The following is a 27,081-nucleotide window of genomic DNA, read 5'->3' as shown; positions in this document are numbered from 1 at the left end:
ATGGCTCGTGGACGTAAACTAGACTTCATTGCTGCAAGTGAGATTTTAGATTACTTACAGTGTGGAAACAGGCCCTTCGGCCCAACAAGTCCACACCGACCAGCCGAAGCGCAACCCACCCATACCCCTACATTTACCCCTTACCTAACACTACGGGCAATTTAGCATGGCCAATTCACCTGACCCGCACATCTTTGGACTGTGGGAGGAAACCGGAGCACCCGGAGGAAACCCACGCAGACACGGGAAGAACGTGCAAACTCCACGATTGTAAGAGTTAATTTCTTTGAATTAACAAGGGAGTTGGAGAGAGTTTTTTAGGAAATGATTTGGCATCCATTTTTTTTTTAACTAGTCTACAGACCAACAGTCTAAAATAACGATTGCAAGAGACTTGCACCAACTGACCAAGTTACATGAGTACCACCCTATCAAGCAACTAAGATTCTAAAATGTCATTGATAGACATCCTCCTATCTCTAAGACAGCAGAATATAAAATCTGTCCCATTTTTATAATTTGAATTGCTAATTTGTAACCAAAAGTTTGCTGTTATATTTGTCAAAATAACTAAAATGCATTCGCGATTTGTATTAAAGTATAATTGAATAATGAATAGGTGTTTCGGGAAGTAAATATAAACTGTGGCTGTACTGAATATCACCATAAGGTGGCAGCATATACTTTAAAATGACATTGGCAAAAACCTGATCTTGAGGGAAATAGAGTGGTATCCCAGGCAAATGTGATCCATCAATCCGTGCTAGAATACTCAGAAGAGCAGGGTGGGAGATGGGTGAGTTAGAAGAAGTTGGGGCAGTGATGATACAATTTTGTTTTGTGAAAAGTGCATTCTATATGAATAAAAGATGCATCATTCTCTCTCCTGTTTCCATGTTATTTGGCTATAAGATGATACTCTGCTCCGCTATTGTGCCTTAATTACATATACTCCTAGGACACAACACACACATTACTGTTTTTTTTGGATATAATTTAGTGGGATCACAAAATGATGAATAGAACCTTTTGTAACTGTCCTACAAGCTGGATTTGATGCCGGCATGGGAATGATTACTGCAACAGGTTGCGGCAATAAAGAAATGATTTGGTTTATTTCCATGTCATTCAGATGCCCTGAGGCAGAAGGACTAAAAATATTTTTAAAAAATCATTGTTCCAAACAATTTGCCTGATTTATGTAAAAAAACAAAAAATACACTGTCCCAACTTTTCCCTTTTAGCTTTAACTTTTTCTCCCCATGAAGAATTAAACGAACCCCAAGTAAACACTCTGAGAATCGAACCACACGTCCTCTGTTGTGAATTATTTGCACCAAATTTATTTCATTGAATCTTGTTGAATGAAAGACTATTCATGAGATGGAAAATGAAATCTACTTAGTGATTGATCACACTTGATTTACCTTCTGTTTCATGAAATGCTTTCAATTCCCATTCCTTCTAGATATTCTATTGTTAAAATATTTATATTTCTACTACACAGCTGAGAAATTTTATACATAAAAATGTAGGTATGCAAATACTGCACAACAAAGTTTAAAGAACAGCACTCGTGAGGCATCTTAGAGCTTACATAGCTCACCATAACAATAGTTGTGGAACTCAACAGTGCAGTTGAAAAATGTGGTGCTGGAAAAACACAGCAGGCCAGGCAGCATCCAAAGAGCAGGAGAATCGACATTTTGGGCATAAGCCCTTCTTTAGGAATCTGAAGAAGGGCTTATGCCCGAAACGTTGATTCTCCTGCTCCTTGGGTGCTGCCTGGCCTGCTGTGTTTTTCCAGCACCACATTTTTCAACTCTGATCTCCAGCATCTGCAGTCTTCACTTTCTCCGAACTCAATATTGCAGTCAGTTCTGCTTATATCGTGGTAGTTCATTCTTGTGTAATCCTATGTTTATAAGAAAATCGCATAATAGCAGCACCATTTAAAGTAAGAGGGCCAGAATTGCAATATAATCAATCGACACTTTTTAAAAAGTTTGCACTATAGAAACGCTGTCCCCAATTCATCAATTACATTAGTGTGAATCTGCATTAACGAAATGTGTATGACCCATATGTGTCATGGTCAGTATGTCGAGATACCTTTTTAAGAAGAATGGTCATGATATCATCACTATCACATAGCATGTGATGTAAGGATATAATTACCTCATACGCCATTTCATCTATGGTCCATTGAAGCATGGCACGCTTTTGAAAGCATGCTATACTTAATTATAATCTAACAATTTAAGGTTAATCCAGACAATGTGAATGTAATCCTTTATATTTTGGTCACCTGTTCTTTTTTTTAAAAATCTGTTGTTCTTCAGTACCACAGCCTCCATTACAGTTTGTTATGGGAGATAACATTGCCACTTCCAGTGAAAACATCCTGCGGGAGGCAAATCTGTGGCAAATACAGATCGTAATCTGTCTTTATTCATTTTGACAATATTGAATATGCTTTTGCTATTTCCATTCTCACCTGTTCTAGATTTTGTTTTTCTCATTAGTTGTCCTGGTACCATCCTCATTCAGCAGGCATCATTGTCCTTTTTAGTCTGTCATTTGTTCCATTCAATCATTAGCCTTTCCCGTTCTTTCATTTCCTCCTTCACTCAAAATCTGTGGAAATCAAACTCCTTCCAGTTCTCATAAAGGATGAGTTATGACCTGAAACGTTTCCTTTCTGTGCTTATTTTTGCCAGATCTACTAAGTGTTCTCAATGTTTTCCTCTTTCCCTCTATCCAGTGACATGACTTCAGAGTTTGAAATGAAATTATCATTGCTTTCCTGCCTTTTATCCAAGTTTTAAAAGAGCATATTCTATCACGTGGCACTTGATGTTATCTAAAATAACCAACTCCAATCACTATGCTGGGTTTTGACTTGGTTTATTCATTAGCTCCATTGCTTTCAATTCATATCCCTTCTATATATTCTCTTGTCAAAATATTTATATTTCTTGGATTGAACAAAATCTGAAGTAAAGTGGAATTGTGGGAAAAGAGCTGAAATGATACGTTTATCTTTTGAGAATATATATCAAGCTTTTAAAACCTTTTACACAGGTGATTGGCTGTAATATGTGATAAAATATGGCCAAGTCAATGCAATAGTAGAATATTGATTTAGGATAGCTTTCATCTGGATTCCTGTTGGTAAAAATGTCACTGCACTGTGAACTTGTCCACTTCACGTGTGTGTGAGAGAGAGAAAGACAGCAGGTGAAATGAAACCAAGCCGACTGGATCCCTTTACAGTTTTGGAATGTTTCACAACCAAGAAAATGTCTTTGGAATATTCCAATGGAAAAGATGAATTGTCTGACTTTATCCCCAATTTCTTTTTTTTTTATATATAATTGCAGCTTTCCCAGGGAAGAATAAAAGCTTTATTTTGATTACAATGAATTTAGCACCACAAGTCAGACAAAAGATATTGAAAATTTAATCTGCTGTTATTTATATTGAGTGACACTGGTTCTGATGACTGAATTCTGAGTCACTGCCTGTGTCTTGCTGGCTGTTTGTTCTATTTGTTACAGATTTTATACTACCGTATCCTATCCTCCCCACTTCACCAGCTCCCTCCTACATTGGAGAATATGTTCTTTTTCTGCTTCAGTCTAAATAATCAGTACCAAGGAGGCTACTTGGCCTGTCATGACTATATAGTTATGATCTGATATTTGGAAAAACTGCTTTAAAGATCTTTTTTTAAAAATGGAAAAGATTATTAAAATAGGTGTAGCCCCAGGACAGACTTGTGGATTTGGATGAATTTTGAGGGGGACGATCCATAATTTAATTGTGTTTCACTGGTTTGATCAAGGAGTTAACGATTGTTCATAACCAGACCCCAGACAAGTTTCCCCAGGTTAACACAGTTCCCAATAGACATCCTGGTGAGGAGGGATTAATTGGCTCCCCTTCTTTTATTCAGCCACTCTCTTGGTTGACTGCAACAAGGGTTAGTTTGAAAAGGGTCCCCCTTTGTATTTGTGCCATTCTGCCAAATCAAATGAATTTGTTTAAGAGGAGCCAATATGATCAGGCTTTGAGTTAACAAAATGAGTTTTATTAATTATGCAATGCACAAATAAAGTAACTCCTAGAAATTAGGAATAACAAATGAGTTTAAAAAATAAATGTATAAGATATACAGATCAGTCTGTTTGGGTGGTTATTGAGGAGTTAATAGTAGAATGTTGATATTTGAAATGTCTGTCTCATGGTTTTTCAAGTCATTTGAAATTTTTTTGTCTTGTTTCCTTTTGCTAGCAATTGGCTGGCCGCAATCAGTAAGAGTCCTTCCTGTTGTCCTACATCCTTTTGATTGTCTTGTTATAGTAAGATGGCTTCTATCCTGAATGAGAGAGTTATTACATCTGCAATGCAGGGGTGACTGATGAGAGGTTCTTAAACTGAGAGTCCTGAGGCATATTTTTCCCATGAATACTGCTTTTCTTTAGCACACTTTCTATTAGTGGTGCATACAGAACAGGGTTGCAGTCTTTTGTTTTAATCCTTTCTCTCCCCACCACCCCACCCACCCTTATTCCTAAAAGGGCAAACTACAACCAATGTTTTCAAGAGGTGGCATTCTGCTCTGTTGGGTTAAGTAGTCAGCACCTTTTATTATCTCTCCTTGTGTTTGTTTCTGTTTTGAACTTCCCCTGACACAAGTGTACAACATTCCATGGGTCCCACCCAAGACATTGCCAGACAACATTGAATTTTCAACTGTAGTCTTTTTTTTGTTTGTTTTCTGTAGTAGTCTCCTTTTCTTAATTTTAAAATTAGTTTTGCTTTTAAAAGTTTAAAGCATTCATAGTACTTTTGGGAATCTGCTCTGTTATCACATGATGTGTTGTGAGTGTAAATTGGGCACAGGCTAAAACGAAAATCTATGGGAAAGGGCTGATTTTTGAAGTGCTAGTCTCTTAATTGGAGCATAGCCTAGATTTTTGTATAGGTCACATTAATAGTAGAATCGATGTTTCGGGCATGAGCCCTTCTTAAGGAATGAGAAAAGTGTGCCAAGCAGGCTAAGATAAAAGGTAGGGAGGAGGGACTTGGGGGAGGGGCGTTGGAAATGCGATAGGTGGAAGGAGGTTAAGGTGAGGGTGATAGGCCAGAGTGGGGGTGGGGCAGAGAGGTTAGGAAGGTGGTGCTGAGTTCGAGGATTGGGATTGAGACAAGGTGGGGAGAGGGGAAATGAGGAAACTGGAGAAATCTGAGTTCATCCCTTGTGGTTGGAGGGTTCCTAGGCGGAAGTTGAGGCGCTCTTCCTCTAGCCATCATGTTGCTATGGTCTGGCGATGGAGTCGTCCAAGGACTTGCATATCCTTGGTGGAGTGGGAGGGGGAGTTGAAGTGTTGAGCCACGGGGTGGTTGGGTTGGTTGGTCCGGGTGTCCCAGAGGTGTTCTCTGAAACGTTCCGCAAGTAGGTGATCTGTCTCCCCAATATAGAGGAGGCCACATCGGGTGCAGCGGATTCAGTAAATGATGTGTGTGGTGGTGGATATGGAAGGATCCCTTGGGGCCTTGGAGAGAGGTAAGGGAGGAGGTGTGGGCACAAGTTTTGCATTTCTTGCGGTGCAGGGGAAGGTGCCGGGAGTGGAGGTTGGGTTGGTGGGGGTGTGGACCTGACAAGGGAGTCACAGAGGGAGTGGTCTTTTCGGAACGCTGATAGGGGAGGGGAGGGAAATATATCTCTGGTGGTGGGGTCCGTTTGGAGGTGGCAGAAATGACGACGGATGATGTGATGTATATGGAGGTTGGTGGGGTGGTAGGTGAGGGCCAGTGGGGTTCTGTCCTGGTGGTGGTTGGAGGGGCGGGGCTCAAGGGCGGAGGAGTGGGAAGTGGAGGAGATGCGGTGGAGAGCATCGTCGATCACGTCTGGGGGGATATTGTTCCTTGGATGCTGCCTGACCTGCTGCGCTGTTCCAGCAACACATCTCCAGCATCTGCAGTCCTCACTTTCTTTCACATTAACAGTAGCAAAGCCAAGCAAGCTATCTGCACAGGGAGATTTAACCTTCAACCACTTGAAATAATTTCTTTTGGTGAGGAGAGAGAGAGAAAAACACATTCTCAAAATACAATGACCTGCTGTAGAACTATTAGGCAGCAAAAAATTACATCTACAGAAGCAAGTCATTAATCTAGTCATTTTGCTTTCCATTCATTCCAATGAGAGGTCACCAATGAACTGTTAAGTTAGGTTCTCAGTCCTGACCTCACCTGAATATTCTCTGTATTTTCTGATTGGTGCTGAACCCACAATGTATTTTTCCACTTTGCATTTTTTTTCTCTCGTGTTGATCTGATTACATCTTTCACTTTCTTTTTGAAACACAGAAATGAGCAATGTAATAAATGTTCGACATGGGATGTAGATATCCTCTTCCACTCGAGAAACAGTTGATTCTTCTTGTAATTCCAAGCCAGGTTTTTCCAATTCACTCTAGGGTTAGGAATTTTATGGAGTTGCTGCCAAGGGCTGGATTTGTTTCTAAAGATTTAGTGAGACCTATTGTTACTGAAAATGTTTCCATTGCCTGAGAAGACTGGAGTAGTGTTTTGAATTTTGCTTTACCACAGGGATTAAATGCTCATGATACAATGAATAAAACTGTCCACTATTTATAATTTGCCAAACTGCATGTGTTAATTATATCAGGAATATAATTTTAATATAATAGTATGCACGTATTAAACAATTCCAACTCCACATCTATATTTTTGTTTTTAAATATGACATAATATGGAGGAGTTGGAATTGTTTTTTAATATCGTCTCGTTTGAGTGTGCAAATGTGAATGTGTTTACGTTAAGAGGTGGTTTTTAGTGTGTATTTCAAATGGAAATAAAGTTTGAAATACCTAGCAGTTCTCTTGTCTTAAATTTGAACCCAAAACTTTCAAACAGATAGGCATTAAGTTATGAGGACTCTTGATTCAATAAGTTTCTGGTAGGAATGAACATTATAGATCATCAGTGTAAATATGCATCTTGAGTAATGTGAGGTTACGTAAACCTTGGCCTAGAAATATACTACTTCTGTATTTGCCTCAGCGATTTGCGATTGGGATAGCCAGAATCGTTCCAAAACCTCATCCATCTGCCTGTGCACCTGCTCTAACTCAATGTTAACCACCAACAATCAATCTGTGAAGTTCAACTGATTTGTTATTGACTAGGTAGCTGATATTCAGTTGATGCATTATTCTGATAGGATACTGTTAAATATTATGCTACTGTCATCTCTCTTGCTGAGGTCCTCTCCCGCTGTGACACTTCCACCTGACTGACCTCAATCCCCAAGTTTAGATCCAGCAATTCTAGCACAGGGTAAAGATTCTCAAAGAATAGTCACCAGTTATTACTTGACTTGTGGTATTCTCTGGGTCACCAGTATAGTAGATTATCAAAATATTACTGAACAATACATGAGTGATATATTACCAATTGTGGGATATATGTTAATTGATATTGAAGCGTTCCTTGTTCTTGTTAATTCCAGTACAAAAAAATTCAAAAATTGGGTTTGACTGAAATCTGGTGCTAGAATGTGATTTGTATTCTAATTTAGTTATAGTTGTTTGCAAAAGCAAGAATATTTCTTCAGCATTTTTGTAGATTAATAAAATGTTTGTACTGTGTCATTTTGTTCTTTTTACTTCATTCAAGGGTATATTCTATATTTGGAATTTTCCCTTCTAATGTAACTGCACAAAATTTCCCAGTAGTCAAATTGTCATAGTAGTCTGAAACATGAATATTATTCTGTCTGGCCAGAGAAATGCCAATCAAATTGCCTAAAATTAAGCTTCAAGAAACCTACGTGCATGCTGATGCATGCCTCAGGTTTTCTGTTAAACTTGTATCCTCCTGAAACTCATTGACATTTGTTGTCACTCCCAGAATATTTAGTTGTGATCCAGAATTAAAGTTGCTCCATTTTAAATGTTAGTCTTTTTAAAGCAGGCGGAAGAACATGAACCCTCCTTGGTGAGTATTTTGGCTCTGAGTTTAGAAACTGTTGGCATGTCAGAACAAACATTTCTTGTCAGAAGTTCAAAACACTTCCATGGTAAATTTCCCGCTACTGTGAAAACAAAACTACCCTTTATAAAAAGTTGTCATTCTACACGGTGTATTTTCTAGTCAAGAAGAAATTAATGGGGCATGTTTACAATGGAATTACTGAGAGGTGTATGGATCACACTGTTGTGCTAATCAAGAATTTTAACTTGCCCTAATATTAAATAGGGAAACTATTATTTTAAGAGCGGAGAAGGAAGAATTTCTAAAGTGTGTTCAGCAGAACCTCCTTAATATGTATAGTTCTTGTTCCAGGAAGGCAGTATTACATTGTCTCATGCTGGGAAATGGAATAGGTCAAAAGGAGAGTACCACTGTTGAGGAGCTTCTTGAGAATACTGATCATAGTAGCAAAAAATTTCCATGAATTATGGAGAAGTGTGTGAAATAATGTGGTATAAAATTACCGGTACTTGGAGGATTAATTTCTGTAAATTGAGGGATTCGTCTTTGTAAATGAGGAGTTAATAAGTGGCATTAGAGAGGCAATAGGTGACATTTTTAAGGAAGAGATGCTTTTGCTACTGACCAACACTTTATTCTGTTCTCTCCAAGGGGGAATGGATGACAACAAAAGATCAATTTATGGTTGACAAAGGAATTAGATATTGGAATGAAAAGCACTGTATCATATTACTAGGGTGAATGAGATCGAATACAGGAAGTGCAGAGAAGGGAAAATGGAAATAAGCCAGTGTATTCCCTTTTATTCTAGCTTCCAAGTTCATGCTAAGGAGTTGAATAGGCATATTGATAGTAAAGGGATTGTCAGAGGAGAAGCTGGAGTGATTAGAGACCAAAATGGAATAAGACCATAAGACATAGGAGTGGAAGTAAGGCCATTCGGCCCATCGAGTCCACTCCGCCATTCAATCATGGCTGATTGGCATTTCAACTCCACTTACCAGCATTCTCCCCGTAGCCCTTAATTCCTTGAGACAACAAGAATCTATCAATCTCAGCCTTGAAGACATTTAGCGTCCCGGCCTCCACTGCACTCCGTGGCAATGAATTCCACAGGCCCACCACCCTCTGGCTGAAGAAATGTCTCCGCATTTCTGTTCTGAATTTACCCCCTCTAATTCTAAGGCTGTGTCCACGGGTCCTAGTCTCCTCACCTAACGGAAACAATTTCCTAGCGTCCACCTTTTCCAAGCCATGTATTATCTTGTACGTCTCTATTAAGTCTCCCCTCAATCTTCTAAACTCCAACGAATACAATCGCAGTATCCTCAGCCGTTCCTCATATGTTAGACCTGCCATTCCAGGGATCATCCACGTGAATCTCCGCTGGACACGTTCCAGTGCCAGTATGTCCTTCCTGAGGTGTGGGGACCAAAACTGGACACAGTACTCCAAATGGGGCCTAACCAGAGCTTTATAGAGTCTCAGTAGCACATCTCTGCTTTTATATTCCAACCCTCTTGAGATAAGAGACAACATTGCATTTGCTTTCTTAATCATGGACTCAACTTGCATGTTTACCTTTAGAGAATCCTCGACTAGCATTCCCAGATCCCTTTGTGCTTTGGCTTTCCTAATTTTCTCACCATTTAGAAAGTAGTCTATGCTTTTATTCTTTTTGCCAAAGTGCAAGACCTCGCACTTGCTCACGTTAAATTCCATCAGCCATTTCCTGGACCACTCTCCCAACCTGTCTAGATCCTTCTGTAGCCTCCCCACTTCCTCAGTACTACCTGCCTGTCCACCTAACTTCGTATCATCGGCAAACTTCGCTAGAATGCCCCCAGTCCCCTCATCCAAATCATTAATATATAATGCAAATAGCTGTGGCCCCAACACCGAACCCTGTGGGACACCGCTCGTCACCGGCTGCCATTCTGAAAAAGAACCTTTTATTCCAACTCTCTGCCTTCTGTTAGACAGCCAATCCTCAATCCATCCCAGCAGCTCACTTCGAACACCATGGGCCCTCACCTTGCTCAGCAGCCTCCCGTGTGGCACCTTATCAAAGGCCTTTTGAAAATCTAGATAGACCACATCCACTGGGTTTCCCTGGTCTAACCTACTTGTTACCTCTTCAAAAAATTCCAACAGGTTTGTCAGGCATGACCTCCCCTTACTAAATCCATGTTGACTTGTTCTAATCAGACTCTGCTCTTCCAAGAATTTAGAAACCTCATCCTTAATGATGGATTCTAGAATTTTACCAACAACTGAGGTTAAACTGATTGGCCTATAATTTTCCATCTTTTGTCTTGATCCTTTCTTGAACAAGGGGGTTACAACAGCCATCTTCCAATCATCCGGGACCTTTCCTGACTCCAGTGACTCTTGAAAGATCTCAACCAATGCCTCTGCTATTTCCTCAGCCACCTTTCTCAGAACTCTAGGGTGTATCCCATCAGGACCAGGAGATTTATCAATTTTTAAGACTTTTTAACTTTTCTAGCACTATCTCTTTCGTAATGGCAACCATACTCAACTCAGCCCCGTGACTCCCTTTAATTTTTGGGATATTACTCATGTCTTCCACTGTAAAAACTGACGCAAAGTACTTGTTAAGTTCTCCTGCTATTTCCTTATCTCCCATCACTAGGCTTCCTGCATCAGTTTGAAGTGGCCCAATGTCTACTTTTGCCTGTCGTTTGTTTCTTATGTACTGAAAGAAACTTTTACTATCATTTCTAATATTACTGGCTAGCCTACCTTCATATTTGATCCTCTCATTTCTTATTACACTCTTTGTTATCCTCTGTTTGCTTTTGTATCCTTCCCAATCTTCCGATTTCCCACTGTTCTTAGTCACTTTATAGGATCTCTCTTTTTCTTAAATACATTTCCTGACTTCCTTTGTCAGCCATGGTTGTCTAATCCTTCCCCGGATAATCTTTCTTTTCTTGGGGATGAACCTCTGTATAGTGTCCTCAATTATACCTACAAACTCCTGCCATTTTTGCTCTACTGTCTTCCCGGTTAGCCTCTGCTTCCAGTCTATTTTTGTCAGTTCCTCTCTCATGCCCTCATAATTACCTTTATTTAACTGTAACACCATTACATCCGATTTTGCCTTCTCTCTTTCAAACTCCAGACTGAACTCTACCATATTATGATCGCTACTTCCTAAGGGTTCCCTTACTTTAAGATCTGTTATAGAGTCTGGTTCATTGCAAAGCACTAGGTCCAGAATAGCCTGCTCTCTTGTGGGCTCCATGACAAGCTGTTCCAAAAAGCCATCCTGTAAGCATTCCATGAATTCCCTTTCTTTGGATCCACTAGCAACATTATTTACCCAGTCCACCTTCATATTGAAGTCTCCCATGATCAACGTGACCTTGCCTTTCTGACATGCCTTCTCTATTTCCCGGTGCATGTTGCGTCCCTGGTCCTGACCACTGTTAGGAGGTCTATACACAACACCAATTATGGTTTTTTTGCCGTTGTGGTTCCTCAATTCCACCCACACAGACTCCACATCATCCGACGCTATGTCATTCAATACCATTGATTTAATTTTGTTCTTAACTAACAAGGCAACCCCACCCCCTCTGCCCACCTCTCTGTCTTTTCGAAAAGTTGAAAAACCATTGAGGTTTAACTGCCAATCCTGACCCCCCTGTAACCAAGTCTCTTTACATTTGAGTTTACTAAGGAAGAGGAATTTCTCCAATCTACAGTGTACACATACAAACATATCAAATGGAGCAAATGAAGTCCACTCACCACCTTCAGCCTGTCTTACTATTGTTTTTTTGAATACCACATTCTCATTTACTCTGGTAACTCTTAATTCCCCTGCCTAACAAGAATCAATCTGACTCTGCCTCCATTTTCTTTAGAGGCAGAGGGTGCCAGTGTCTTGCATCCCTCTGAGAGAAGAAAATTCCCCTCATCTGTCCTGAAAGGGCAACTCCTGATTTTATAAAGTGCCAACTATTTCTGGACTTGCTGACAGAAGGAAATGTCCATTCCGTGCCTACCTGGTCTAAATTTCTTTTTGAGACCTTATTGGCTTCAATCAAATCACCTCTTACTGTTGTAAACTTCAATGGAAACAAGCCAAGCCCAAAAGCCAATCTACTTGTTCTAAGTATCAAACTAGTAAATCTCCTTTGAATCACTTCCCAATGTATTTACACCATCATCTTAAATAAGGACACCAATGTTGCACACAATATTTGGGATGTGACCTCACCAAAGTCTCATAACTGAAGCATAACATCCTTTTTCTATTCATTCCTCTTGCTATATAGACTAGCATTCTATTAGCTGCCTGAATACTTGCTCTACCTAGATATTTATTTTATAGTTCATGCACTAAAACACAATTTTCCACACATTGGAATTCCACAGTAATTCTCCATTTAAATAATAGTCTGTTTTTCAGTTGCCAAAATTAACAATTTTGTGCTTTCCCACACTATATAATCCAAATGTGAGATTTTCACTCAACCTATCTGTGTCCATCTGCAACTTTTGTCTTTTGCAACATACTTTCATACTATAGCTTGTGAATTAATCTAATGTGCCTTTATTTTTCTCACCCCATTTGATGTGTCACCTTATCAAATGCCTTCTGGAAATTCAAGTATAGTACATCTATGAGCTCCCCTTTATTCACCACATCTGTTACCACTTCAAAGAAGTCCAATAAATTGGTCAAACATGATTTCCCTATGATGATACCGTAATGACGACTCCTGATTATTTTGAGCTTGAAATGTGCAACTACTACCTCCTAAACACTCTCAAATCTGTCCCATTACAGATACTAATTTAATTGGCCTATTACTTTGTCTCCCTCTTGACTTGAGGTGTTATATTAGCTACATTTCACTCCTGTATCTTGGAAAAATAATACTAATCAATCCACAGCCTCATTGGCCACCTCTTTTAAAACCCTAGGATGAAGTTTGTATGGACCAGGAGATTCGTCAGTTTGCTGTTCCATCAATTAGCTTGGTACCACTTCCCTTGTGATTGTAATTTTGCTAAGTTCCTCTCCCTTCCTTTCACCTCCTGATTTACAACAATTACTAGACAAAACATTCTACCATTTAAAGTGAAAACAAGCAAAATGTCATCTGCTATTTTCTTTAGTATTAACTCCCCAGTCTCGCTCTCTAGAGGATGAAATTCACTGATTTTTGTTTTAAGTAGCTTGCTATTTTTCTTTTACGTTATATGTGGCAACCCCTTATTCTCTCCCTAATTTCTTCCTCTGGATTAATCTTTTAGTCATTATTGGTCAAGCGACAGAGAATTGACATTTATGTTTGCACAGTGTTATGATTTTATTTTTCGTTGCTCTGATGCATTTCCGAACTATTTAGTAACCACAGATAGTGGGTGCTCCTTTTAGAACCTTTCCATGCAATATACTTGCTATATATATAGTATATTATATATTATTGACTACCTTTAAAATTGTCCTATTGTCTGACTTTTTTTGAATACATGACTTAATTTGCATTTTATGTCCATTGCATGTGCCTCAAGTAATAATCGAGATTATAATGTTAAAATTTTGCTTTTCAACTTGGCTCCTAGTGCCAGCTCCTCTTTTCTCTGCAGAAACCTTTTTTCTTCTCAAGTTCCACTGATGTTATTGGGTCAGTGCATGGACCATGACCACTGAATTTCTCCTCTTCCCACCGTAAGTTCTATTCCAGTGCAAAACCGATATCTTTAGCCCTGCTAGTGGGCAGGCATACCAGATGTCTGGGCTATCAGTCTTTGCTACAGAGATTGGTGTCAGTTCACCTTTTACTACTATACATCAATGCCACCATTACATTCCTTTTTGCTGCCCCCTTCTCACCCCCTACCCTTCCTGTGCCATGGCCAATTTGCTCTTCTGCTCTGCAGTCTGTGCTCTCGTCCAACAGGCCTATGAACTGCAGATTTGTAGAAGAATTGCAGAGAATGACAATCCTGGCCTCTGGGTCTCCTTCACTGCCTTAACTCTCAGCCACCTGTCTATAACTGCTGACTAATCAGAAAACCATGCCCTAAGGGGTATGACTGCCTTCTCATACAAAGAAACCAGGTAACTCCCCCTTCCTTGATGTGTTGCAGTGAATGCAGTTCAACTTCCAGCTCATAAACATGGAACCAAAGCTGGTCAAACTTTTAAGCATTTACTACAGATGTGTTTGCACTGGATTACAGTGATATCCAGAGACTCTCACAAGCTACACTCTTGACACATTACCTGAATTACCATCCGTAAATAAGTTAATTATATCAATCACTTTTATTGCCTTTTATTAACACATCTTACAAATTTATGGTAATGTAAAATTTTAAGAAAAAAGATCTCAACCAATTCCTGCAGACTCATGAACCAGTGCTGCTTTCTCTGATACAGCAAGACCCAATTCCAATTAGCTTCAATGAATCTCACTTAGTTCCTTCATGCCACAGAGTCCTTCATACATCTGTTCCTCTTGGTGATGCTGACTGCCAGTCTCAAGGTCTTCCTCTTGCTAGCTCCTAATGGCACACTGGATGGAATAAAAATATCTAATGATAAGATATCTGAAAGGCTGGCAGTCCTGAGTGGATAAATTGCCAGGTCCAGATGAGAGATTCTCAAAGAAACTGAGAGGAGTTAGGATGGAAATTGTGGAGATAATGGCTATTATCTAATCCTCAAATGCAAGGATGGTGGTAGAAAACAGGCCATGGCAAATATTGCACACTTTCTTAAAAACAATTGTAAGGATGGCAACCACGAGCCAGTTTAAGATCATGATTTTGGACACATTAGATGAGAAGAAAGATTCCCATCAGCAAAATATTTGAGAACTAGAGAATATACAATTTAAGGGGAATGGCAAGGTAAAGTATCTGAAATGTTTAAGCAACAAGTGAAATTAACTGTTTCATGTTGTTACTATGAAACGTGATTTGCCACTAACAGGGTGCTACTGTCAAACCAGAGATTGTGATAACTGCAGAAATGAATACCATGGTGTATGAATTTCAGTTCTAGTGTGGTGCTAGGAATGTAGGCCAAATATCCCAAAGACTGACAGGTCCCATCAAATGGTAACTCTCTCATGCTCGCTCTCGCTCTCTCCCTCTCTCGCTCTCTCACTCATATTAATGCATTTGGCCTGTTCTTCGCAAACAGAAAGAACAGGCACATATACTGCACTTGTTTCAATGAAAAAAAAGTAACAGCTATTCTCTGGCTCACCTTTCAGAGCAACAACTTGACCAATCACAGTCAACCTGCCTTATTTAAAATGTAAGGAAAGCTTGGCAGTTAACTGTTAGTAGTCATTAAGTAGGACATTACCCACTCCAACAAATTACCCAATTTCCAACCAATCAGCACTTTTTTTATACAATAAATGTTGTTTTCTTCTTTAAATGTTTTTTGCAAATTGTCTGATTGAGAGCAAGATAAGAAGCTTTGAAAAGTTGCCTTTTCTTCATTCCGTAATATTCCAGTTCTATTCATCAAACAAACATTAATTGTATTGTGTTTCTTTTGTTGCTGTGGCTGCAGCTCTCAACATCAGAACATACTTCTGGATAATTTTGATTTTACATTTATCAACATAAAATCAAAAACATGTTGACACAGTATTAACCATGATTAGAAAAGAAAACAGACTCTACAACAATGCTGTATGTTTTGCCAAAGATGTGGCTTTCATAAGTGAAGTTAATATTTGCAATGCTTCACTTTATTTTTGTCTTAATTGTTGAATATAAATGCAATTCACTTGTCGGTTTGGTTTTGCCAGTAGTTAAGCTTAATTATAAACAATGTCAGTGCAAAAAATCTACTTGGAACAATGATTCACCCACACTAGCTTTGTCACGTGGACTGATTGCCTGGAACATGGAGGGAACAGTTTCAATGACATTCAGATAATGCAGGAACTCAGAAATAGCAGCATACCTTGCAACCACCCATCATAAATGCAAAATTGTTTGTTTTGCTGATTTTAATAGGGAGGGTATTGGCATCACAGGGAAAGTCTTTTGAAACATGCCCAGTCCTAAAGTGAAGGAGTATAAGTTTAGGAGAAAAGGGAAAGTTTGAAGTTAGCAATGAGGAAATTTGAACAGGATGTGTGTTACACCATCATGAAAGGTGGTGATAGGGAAAAATTTCTTAACTACACTGACTAACAATGGTGCAGACAACAAGTCACACTCCAATTGGACTTTGTACAGTGAAGCCAGGACATAGAACATAGAACAATACAGCGCAGAACAGGCCCTTCAGACCTCGATGTTGCGCCAACCTGTGAACTATTCTCAACTCGTCCCACGACACTATCCCAGAATCATCCATGTGCTTACTCTTCATCTGTTCTATTTACTAATACTTTGACTCTCATGGAAGGAAAAACTAAATCATTTTCTTGCTATGGGCTTCTCATTTGAAGAAAAATGAGTTATCTTCCCTTTTTAGTCAAAAACACTTCCAATTTCACATCTACTCTTTTCTATTCTGAACCCTCAGCAGTGTTTATTTCTGGTTTCTTAGCTGTAGTTAAAATACAATTAATTCATGGCATTTTTCTTTTGCATTAATTTTTTGGACTCATTCTTATGAACCCATCCAAGTCCTATAGGTTTGCCTTGCAACTTCCAGCATTCTTAATGAATGTGTCCCAGTTTGTACCAAACGAAATACTTAGGCCTTTAGCTTTTATCTCTATACTTTTGTTTTCTGATCTGAGGAGATCTTGGGATATTCCCAGCTTCTCGCTTCTTACCCTAATGACGACTTAGTTTTACACTTAATTTCTTTTTGGAATTAATGGGAAGTTTTGGGAAAATTTTGATTTATGGATTAGCTCACAATCAGCTATTACGGTTACCTGCCTACCATTTGCAACCTTTTGATTTTCAACATGGATTGTTAGTACAGATGGTAAGTTTTTAAAACATTTTTCAGAGAATAATCTAAGAACTTTAGGCTTTCCACTTCTAATACTAATTAGTAATGAATTTTTATAAATACAAATATCCATAAAATTGCCCATAAATGTCCTGTACACAAAAAGCAGGACAAATCCAACTCAGCTAATTATGATTCCATCTAGCTACTCTTGATCATAAGTAAAGTGAGGGAAAACGTCATCAGTAGTGTAAACAGCACCTGTCCAGTAATAACCTAATCCACTAATGCCAGTTTGGGTTTTGCCAGGGCCACTCAGCTCCTGATCTCATTACAACGTTTGTTCAAACATGGATAAAATAACTGAATTCCAGAGGTGAGGAGAGTGTGACAGCCTTTGACATCAAGGCCTCATTTAACAGATTTGGTAACAAGGAGCTCCAGCAAAACTGGAATCCGTGGGTACCAGGGACAAACTTCCCACTGGTTGGAGTCATTCCTGGTACAAAGGAAGATGATTTGTGGTTGTCGGAGGTTCATAATCTCAGGGTGGTATCATAGGCACAGCCATGTTCAGCTGATTCATCAATGGACTTCACTTCATCATACAGCCAGAAATGGGGATGTGCAATTATCAGTGAATGATGTCAGCACCATTTGCAATGACTAAGATTTGCGACATCAATCAGCCTTTTGCTGAAACATGGCAAGTAACATTTGCACTTCACAAATGCCAAGCGATGACTATCTCCACTAGGAGACAATACAACCACTTTCCTTGACACTCGATGGTGTTACCATCACTGAATTCCTCCACTTCTGCTGGTCAAAATCTTAGAATCACCTCCATAACAGCATTGTGGGTCAACCTACATCATATGGATTGCGGTGGTTCAAGAAGGCAGCTCAGGGTCAACTTCTCGAGGGCAAATAGGGATGGGCACAAAATACTGCCAGCCAGCACAGCTCTCTTCCCGTGACTGAACTTCTCTTTTTTTAAAAAGCGGCAACTTTCAAATTCCCATCTGAAATGCGTCTGTGTCAGGGTCAGGGTTGGTGGGGGGTGAGGGGAGGGGGTAACTGAGTAGACAGACCAAGTAAAAAACATGAATTTTGAGTGGAGAAAAGAAAATGGAGAAACCCAGTTCAATTAAACTAGTCCAAAGGACTGGGTGAGGTGGTCCTTTTTGCTTCCTTAAAGACCTTCTATTCTTCCATTTCTTTATTTCTAGATTTGTTTTGGTGATTTCAGTTTGCTGAAGACTCAAGGCAGTTGGCATATGAATCTCTCTCTCTGTCTCTGTCTCTCTTACACTCCAAAAAAAAATCTGGAGGCATCTGTCACCTGTATTGTTAACACACTTTTTATGTCCACCTGCCTAGAAGCCAGTCTGTGGTATTGCCATGCTGATGACCTCTGCTCTTTGCAACTGGTTCTTACTACTGATTTGCACAAACCAATCACTCACTGGGCAAATCTGTCTGCACACCATCACTTCCACCCAATCCCTTGCCATTGTGTTGTAGGCAACAGTGTAAACACAACTTAATGAGGTACAGTAACTAACTTATTTAAAATGTGCAATAACTCCTTCCGCAGACCTTTTCTCTAAATCAGCCCATAATCCAAAATAATGAATAATAAAAAGTAGCTTTACACATCATTTGTAGTTAATTGCTGTGTCTACAGTTCTAATATGTTATAGTAAGGATAAAAAACAGATTTAAAATGCCCAGCACAATAGTTGTCTTCGGTGATTTGTGTGTTCGTAATCTTATTGCTAAGATGTGTATATTTCAGTTTGGTGGTTAAGTTTAAGTTTTCATAAACCTCTACTTGATTCATTTGTTGACTTGACTCTGTCTGAAATAAAGTACTTACTAGTTGCTTAGAATTGTGGAAACAATATGTTCATAAGAGAACCTAGTTCTAGCCAAATGTTAAAAATAACTGTACATTTAGTAGTGTCTCTCAATCATTGCCTTGTGGTTCCAAGAGCAATATATTAAAGGGAGATTCTGACTTCAGGGCTACATTCCATGTTTATGATGCTTTTGAAGCAGAATATCCTGAATGTAAAAGCTTAAAACGGTGAATATAAGTGATGCCTCAGATATAAGTATGTGTGACATCTTATTTAAAAATAATTGGAATTAAGGAGCTGCACATTCTTTATTGGTCTGATTTTATATACTTTTGGCAATGTGAGTTGGCGTCCACACACAGAGGTTCAGGAAACCAAGACAATGCTGCCACTTTAAGAAGTTGTTTTGTCCTGTTTTTGTTTTGAAGAGAAGTTGTAATGCAGAGGTGTCAACCTGGCTAGTTAAGACCCGTGTGTAAACTGCTTGGGAGACCTTGGGTCTTTCTTGTAAACGGGCTGCATGAGTATGGCCAGCTGTCTCTGACATTGGGAATTTTAAATAACATCAGAAGCTACTGGGATCGCAAAAGAGTTGGAAGCTTCAGTGGCAGTCTCTTGGCTGCTGCTACTCTGAACTTTCTTGATGCTTTTTCCTTCTGGACTGGAGAACTGCATGTAAGAATCTGTATCCGAATTTTCCTTTTTTTTGCCAAGGGGTGTGTTTATGGGATGTTACTATATTGAAACAGTTAATTAGTAACAGTTACTGCATCTATTATTTGGTTAAGTTTACCAATACAGTTGTTCTAAATTCCTCTTTTGTATTTTAACTACAGTGTTTAAATTTGTGTTTTGTTTAACTCTGAGTATTTTGACCAGTTGCATTGTATCTGGGATAGACACTTTACATATGCCTGTAAAATAAGAAAAAGTTAGGGTCTAGGTTACCACCTTTAAAATATTTTGAGGGAGTCTGGTCAGGTCCATAACAAAACAATCACTGAAACTCGAGTCTAGTTGTGCCTGTTAGCAAATGTGAACTAAAACTAAGTTTTTTTTAAAAAAAAAACTCCCTGGAGCATGGGTACCACTGACTGGGCCAGCATTTTAATGCCCATCCCTAATGCCTTGAAAAAGTTGTGAACTGCCTTCCTGAATGGCTACAGCCAATGTGCTATAAGTAGACCCACAATGTCATTAGGCAGGGAAGTCCAGGATTCTAACTCAATGACACTGAAGAAACAGTGTTATTTTCTGTTAGAACCCATGTTGACTTTTCATTTAAAAAAAATTACTTTATCAATTTTGCCTTGGAACTGAAGCTGATTTTTGGACTTTGAAACAACTGTGATAACGGGAAAGGACCAGATGAAACAAGATTTTGTTTGTAAGGCCAGACCTGGAGGTTAATTATAAGCTGAATCTTGATTAAAAGAAGTCCAACAGAAACCAAGAAGAGCATTGTGTTTAAACAGAAAACAGATGTTGGTTATTAACAATGTTAGTATCTGGGAATTGGTTCCAGCAAGTCTGGAAGATACCTTTTATATTCAAGCAAATGACAGACATTAAATGATAATTGAGGCTTGGGAAAAGACAATTGTTCTGTGTCAAGCCAGAGTTGAATGGAGAGTTTTTAAAGCTGTTTTTCTGGGAGGAGAGCTTGGCTGCTGACAAGACAGCATGAAGATTTGAAAACTGCCTGACTAATCTTCCACACTGGTTTTGGAAGTCCAGGGAGTAGAAAGCTGTGTTTGAAGTATTACTGCCTTTTACCTGAGTAGAAGAAGTGACCCTAATCAGTTCCAGAAAAGTAACCCCAAGGAGTCTACCTCTCTGCCTGTGAAAAAACATATTGTCAAAGCTACTTAAGCAATCGAGCCAGTTTTGTTATCTTCTTTTTATTCCTTAAATGTTTGTTTGTCTGTCTGCCTGCCTTTTAAATGAGGGCTGAAAACAAGGGTTTTAGGTTTTAAACCATAGACATTAATTATTTAACTTTTCTCTGCTAAAGGTATTGTCTATTTAATAAATCATTAAGCACTTTGTTTAAGATGCAAAACTAGTGTCTAGAAATTAATTACTCACCAAAATCTGAGATTGGTTATTCAAAGGTCTGGTGGGGAACCATTGGAGTAAGTATCAGGAGTTTTGGTGGTTTAATTTCACTGTGTTGTGAAATAGAGAGGTAGAAAGGCTGATTTTGTTTGATTTTCTGTCTCCATGTCATAACATTTCCAAGTCAAGATGGTAAATACTTCCAAGTAGTGGTGTCCCCATGTATCTGCTGCCCTTTGACCTTGTACGTGGTAGTGATCATGGGTTTGGAAGGTAACATTATCAGGTGGTTTACTCAAACTCTGGAGACCAAATGAATTATTTTGAAATATCCTGTATCAACATCCAAAACAAAATCAAAGCCAGTGGTGCAGGAGAACAGCAATCGTTCAATTTGAAATATCCGAAATTTCTAATTCAAACAAGTTTTCTGATCCATTTGGTGCTAAACTGCTTCTATAAGTGGCATTACAAAGGAAATTTAAATTAGGAGAAAGGAGCTTCAACCTGAACTTTGACTGGTCAAATGAAACCATGAAATAGTCAAATCCCTCCTCCAGAATTGGGCATTACTTCCTCAATGAAGTCAAGCAGGGGTATTGATCTTACCTATATACGCATCATGACCTTTTTCCCTGGAATAACTGCTTGTGTTGAGTGACCCACCTGCTGACTTTATTTCCCTTTGGGCCTAAAGGAAAGCTGCTGGATATGATTTGGATTTTTGTTCAGGCTGAACAGTCCTAACCAGGACCTATCCAAATGAAGAATTAGGCTCAAACACACATGTTGACACTGAAGCACAATACATTGAACTAGTAAATATTGTTAACCAGTGGCAGAGGGGGTTTAAGTTAACTAGTGCTGATATTTCTGTGCAACTCTTTCATTCTGTATCTCCCTGCTGCCTGTAAATGTCTCTGTGAAAATAAATGCTTCAGTAATTAGTAATATAATTTTAATAAAACCTCATTTATTCTAGGAAGGTCTGCAGGCATTTAAGTCTCTTGTTCATTAAAATAGACACCATTGCACAGTGTTTTATGGTACATAGTTTTGGTGATGTGTCTTATTTCTATGTTAGTATACCTTAAGAGACATGCTTGTGTCACAAAATGTCAACTGAGTGTGTAAAATATCTCAGACTCCATTTCAAATTAGGCCGATTAAAGCATGATATGCTGGTTGAAGCATATAAGTCTGTGTAACTGAGCAGTTTAAATGTTAGCCCCCGGCATGGATGTGTCTGTGAATGTTTATATATATTAGTGACCTACAATAAACTGATGGATCTGTCAATAATATTAATCACGTGCTAGTTCCCTTTGTTGTGATAATAACTTAAGCATTGTCACATTGGACCAAGGTACTGTTCAGAGGCAAAATGCACATCAGTAGACTCTGATTTCCAAGTATTTCCATTTTCAAAGTCAGTTATTTATAAACAACACTAACAGCTAACTAATTAGAGTTTAATTTTAGAAAAGAGACAAATGCCTCTGGTTTAGAGATTTTTGGGAGTGATCATGTCTTAAATATTTTTTCTGAATAGGCGCCATCGGTGTCCACATCTTCCCACTGTAATCTATGAAAAGATTAATAAACCATGCTTGATTACTGAGTATGTGGAGAAATATGCTTCATATGGATATATTCAGCCCAGAGAATCCTACAAACCACGAGAGGAATATCAGCGGCATGAAGGCAAGATGCAAAGCATGACTACATTCAGGTATTTGTTTTATCCAAGTCTGCTCAAGATGGAAAATGTAGTTGTTCTAATTTTAATGCATTATTTCTCCCTGCCAATAAATAGGACATGGGAGGGAGTAAGTAAATTTACATACTCAATAATGGTAGTGCCAGTTGAATTGTCTTTCAAGTTCTTGATGTAAAAGTGGGAGTTCAAGCATTGATATTTACAACAATGATGCTAAACCAAATTGGAAAGAAAGTCTTAATAATATTAGATTAACAGAAACATATTCTGTGGAAAGAGTTTTATTTAAAAGGGTTGCTAATCTTATTACTTCATGTAATGTGTGAAATGGGCAGATGCAATTGTATACGTGTGATACCTCCTGACAGGAAGATTGAAAAGGACCAGAAAATGAATGATACAATTTTAAAGGAGGTTCAGGAACTCAGTTGAATATATAAGAGCAGGTCAGAGACTAGGAATCTTGCAGTGAGTAACTCATTTCCTGATTTCCCCAAAGCCTGTCCACCATCTAAAAGGCACAGGACTGTGGATGGAAAGTCAAGAGTGTGATGTAGTGCTCTCAATTTACCTGAATGAATGTAGTTCCAACAACACTCAAACATTGACACCTTTCAGCTCAAAACAGGACTTGCACCCCATCCACTTCTTCATCACCCAAGCTAAGCAGTATGTACTGACTACAAGATGCACTGCTGAAATTCACCAATGCACTGTTCCTCCTCTTTAAGGACATAGGTAGCAGAGACGTAGGAACACAACCACCTGGGAGCCACACCATCCATCCCTACCCCAACTCCTCAACCAAAGCTATTCACCAACCTAACTTGGAAATATATTGTCATTTTTTTCAGTGTCACTGGGTCAAAATCCTGGAACTCTCTCCCTAATGGCACTATGAGTCTGTTTACACAAAATGGACTGCAGTGGTTCAAGATGGGCTATAAACCTAACCACTGCCCTTAATTTTAATGGCTTTCACTGTTACTGAATTTCCTATTATCAACAGCCTGAGAGTTACCATTGGCCAGAAACTCACTGGACTCACCACAAGCACAATGGCTACAAAAGCAAGTAAGAGGCTGAGAATTCTGTATCAAGCAATTTGCCTCCAGACTCTTGAAAGCCTGTCCACCATCCATAATGTGCAAATCAGAATTGTGATGGCATACTCGCCACTCTCCACTCAAACACGCAAGAAGCTTGTCACTGTCCAGGACAAAGCAGCCACCACATCCACTCCTTCCACTGATGCTCAGCAGCAGTGTGTACTATCTACAAAATGCACTACAGAAATTCATCACGGCTACTTGTATCTAGAAGGACAAGGGCAGCAGAAAAATAGGAAGCCCACCAGCAGCAGGTTCCTCAGCAAGCCGTTCAATCATCCTGACTCGGAAATATATCACTGTTCCTTCACTGATACTGGGTCAAAAGCTTGGAATTCCCTCTCCAACGACATTGTGGGTCAACAAGCAGCAGTTCAAGAAGGCAGCTCACCACTGCTTTCCCAAGAGCAACTAGGGATGGGTAATAAATGCTGGCCAGCCAGCAATGCCCATTAGTGAATAAAAGAAATAATGAGCCTATTTGATGGGTATTTATCAGAAATAAAGTGAAATTGTTTTTCCTCTTCTGTAGTTTGTCAATAAACTACAGGAAGTCAAGGTGTGTCTTATTTCAGTAATGTCTGTGTATCTTCTCTGCCATCAATAGGGCAGACTATACTCCACATGATAATCAGCCTAGACCATGCAGGCTGAGCGAAGAATTCAAACATTCCCATGGAGTTATGAATCTGAACACCACGTACAAACGAGATTTTAACATACACCCAATCCAACCAGTAGCTCCAGCACGACCGGTAGAACAAATAAACAACTCTACAGCAAAGATGGAAACAATCCCTACGTACAAAGGTATATCACGACTTTTATCTTTTGCATTTAGTAAAGATTTGAAACAGCAGCTTGGAAGTATACAGTAGCTTTTGCTAAAGTGATTAGAAGTTCTTCTGGGAGTGTGATCCCACCCAATTTGACACTGGCCCTTTGCAAACATGTTACTGCAAAAGAACAAGGGTGAGGGAGCTGAAGGCCTCCACCTGTGAGCTTGTCTAACAGGTTTGAGATTCTTGCTCAATGTGTCGATGAAGGTGGGGGCTGTAGAGAGGATGAGCAAACTGACCATCGCACCATGCTACAGTGAGCCATTCAAGAGGTGGGAGGGGGTGGGGGGGAAGAAGAGAGCAGTGTAATTGCAGTTGGAGATAGTATAGTCAGGGAAATACAAGCTGTTTTCTGGAGCTAGGATTGAGAATCCCAAAGCCTGTGTTGCCTGCCTCATGCCCAGGTTCAGGATATCTCATCTGGGCTGCGGAGGACCTTGAATTGGGAGTGGAAAGATCCAGTTGTTGTGGTCCATGTAGAGAGAAGGCCGGGGGGCAGGGGGAAGGGGAGGAGGAGGAGAGGAAGAGAAGGAAGGTGGAATGGGAGAGGAAGTGGAAAAAATGAGAAATGGGGAAGAAGGAGAGGAATGAAGGGAATGGGGTGGAAGAAGAGAGGATGGGGGAGGGGGCAGGTGTGAAGATGGTGGGGGAGGAAGGGGTTCGAGGAGGTGGGGAAGAAAGGCAATGGGGAGAGGAGGAATGTAGGGATGGGGGGGAGAATGAGGGTGTAATGAAAGAAGAGGGAGGGATGAATGAGTGGACTTGCAGGAAGGGAAGGAAGAGGGGGTGAAGGTGGCAGTGGGTCCCTGGGTTAACGCACTGGCATTTCAGGTCTAATACTTTCTCAGGAGCAGCATCAGACTTTAGACTGGTGTAATTTTAAAAGGAAGCACATCCTTCTGGGCGACTAGTGTGGGCAATAGCTCACTCCAGTGCTGTCCATGTCCCAAACTCCACCAGTTCAAAACAAAAGCCCTGCTGTGGATAAAATGGTTATCACCTACTTTCTGTAATTGGATGAAAGCAAGGGAGTAAGATGTTCCTCTTCCTGTTTAATCTGAATCTGGTTTGAACTTCCAAAATGTACCCGAAGGCTTGAAGTTGATTTCTGTTTGCAGGATTATCCTCTTTCTTTTATAAAATATTAATAATTCTCTTTTTTTCAGATCATTTCAAACAGTGGGAACTTCCTAAAAGAGAAACATCTAAACCAGAATATACATTCAAAGTACCGTCAGTCAAGTTTGCAAATAAAACCACATCTCACGATGACTATTCTTTTAAAGTGCCCATTCCCAAAGAGAGTGTTAAGCCTCCAAATTCTGTCAGGGTGTCAAATGTGCCCTTTGATGACATGACCAACTATCGGCAGCATTTTGTACCGTATACGTATGAGCCCCGGAAAAGGCATGAACATGAGCAATACAAACGAAATGATGAACCCTTTGATGATCTTACTACTCACAGGAGAGATTTCAAGGGGCAAACAGGAGAGCTTACGGTACCTATTCGACCTTCATGCATCAAACCTGACTCTGATCCGCAGTTTTATGATTTGACTGAATTTCGTGACAAGTACCGAACTTGGGCAGTAGATCGACCAGCCATGCACAAGGCTGTGGAATTTGTGCCTCCTGGAGGCACGATTAATCTGAGCACCACTACTCACACAGACTACATTGGACACAAAGTCCAACCGCTTGTTCCAGCCCGGCCTCTGCCCCAGAGGAGTAGGTTAAACGTTTCGTTTGAAGGGCAGTCCACCATGAAGGCAGACTACAAACCTTGGGATTCTGTACGGGAGCCTATGATCAAGCCACGTCAAGAACTACAGAAAGCTACTGGCCAACTCGATGATATGACAACATTCAGGGCTCATTATGTACCTCACCCAATTAACCTGGTACATTCCTTCAAACCCCGAAACTCCTACAATCCCAACTTAGTGCCACTGGATAATGGAACCACCTATCAATTTAGTTTCACACCAAAACCTGTTCAGCTCTGTCCTGCGTCATTCGCAGTACCCCCTGGTTATGAGTACGTGGAAACTGACCCTCAAGGTCATAAACTGTATTGCCCAGTGTCTGAAAAGGAGAATATCCAGCCCAAATCACTAAACACCTCCACAGAATTGGTTCCAAATATTCATGGACATGAAAAACCTGCAAACGATTTGAAAACAGGTTTCCCAACGAATGGAATAGTTGCAGCCTGAAGAAAGCAAATATGGCCCCAACAACCCAAAAATTAGTCATTTTCTGGTGTTCTTTATCATGAATTACACATATGCATCCTTTCTGCTTTATTTAGTGGAACTGATAAACAGGCAGAGTGTTTTTTATGTTGAAGGTTTCATTCCTGTACAAGTCTCAGCTAGTCTGCAATTCCTAAAGTTGGGAGACAAGTGGACTTTCCTTGCAATTAAACACAACAAACTCTGGGCCTAGCAAAAACTCCTAATCTGCATTTCCTTCCACCCCCCTGTTTGAGAATGGAGTTTTTGACCTCCTCTCCACAACTTGACTGGAATGTT

General features: G+C 39.7%; 1 protein-coding gene across 1 annotated transcript; it reads left to right on the top strand.

The window, feature by feature from the left end:
* On the top strand, positions 1 to 26,763 carry LOC132826175 (stabilizer of axonemal microtubules 2-like). The gene is made up of 6 exons (XM_060841821.1): positions 1 to 37; positions 2,343 to 2,437; positions 4,297 to 4,316; positions 22,430 to 22,609; positions 24,314 to 24,516; positions 25,712 to 26,763. Exons 1-6 carry the CDS (start codon positions 1 to 3, stop codon positions 26,761 to 26,763), a joined length of 1,587 nt encoding a protein of 528 aa, XP_060697804.1.
* The last annotated feature ends 318 nt before the right edge of the window (positions 26,764 to 27,081 follow it).

The sequence above is a fragment of the Hemiscyllium ocellatum genome, chromosome 2 (genome assembly GCF_020745735.1).
Source record: "Hemiscyllium ocellatum isolate sHemOce1 chromosome 2, sHemOce1.pat.X.cur, whole genome shotgun sequence".
Classification (NCBI taxonomy): domain Eukaryota; kingdom Metazoa; phylum Chordata; class Chondrichthyes; order Orectolobiformes; family Hemiscylliidae; genus Hemiscyllium; species Hemiscyllium ocellatum.
The sequence above is the reverse complement of the archived record's forward strand: the minus strand, read 5'-3'. Positions and strand labels throughout refer to the sequence as shown.

What these genes read in the sequence shown, in the direction of transcription:
- LOC132826175 (XM_060841821.1), top strand. Translation starts at nt 1, where the DNA reads ATGGCTCGTGGACGTAAACTAGACTTCATTGCTGCAA. An exon ending in ACTAGACTTCATTGCTGCAA is followed by an intron (nt 38 to 2,342) that starts GTGAGATTTTAG and finishes GTTGTTCTTCAG; the next exon opens with TACCACAGCCTCCATTACAG. An exon ending in CAAAGCATGACTACATTCAG is followed by an intron (nt 22,610 to 24,313) that starts GTATTTGTTTTA and finishes TGCCATCAATAG; the next exon opens with GGCAGACTATACTCCACATG.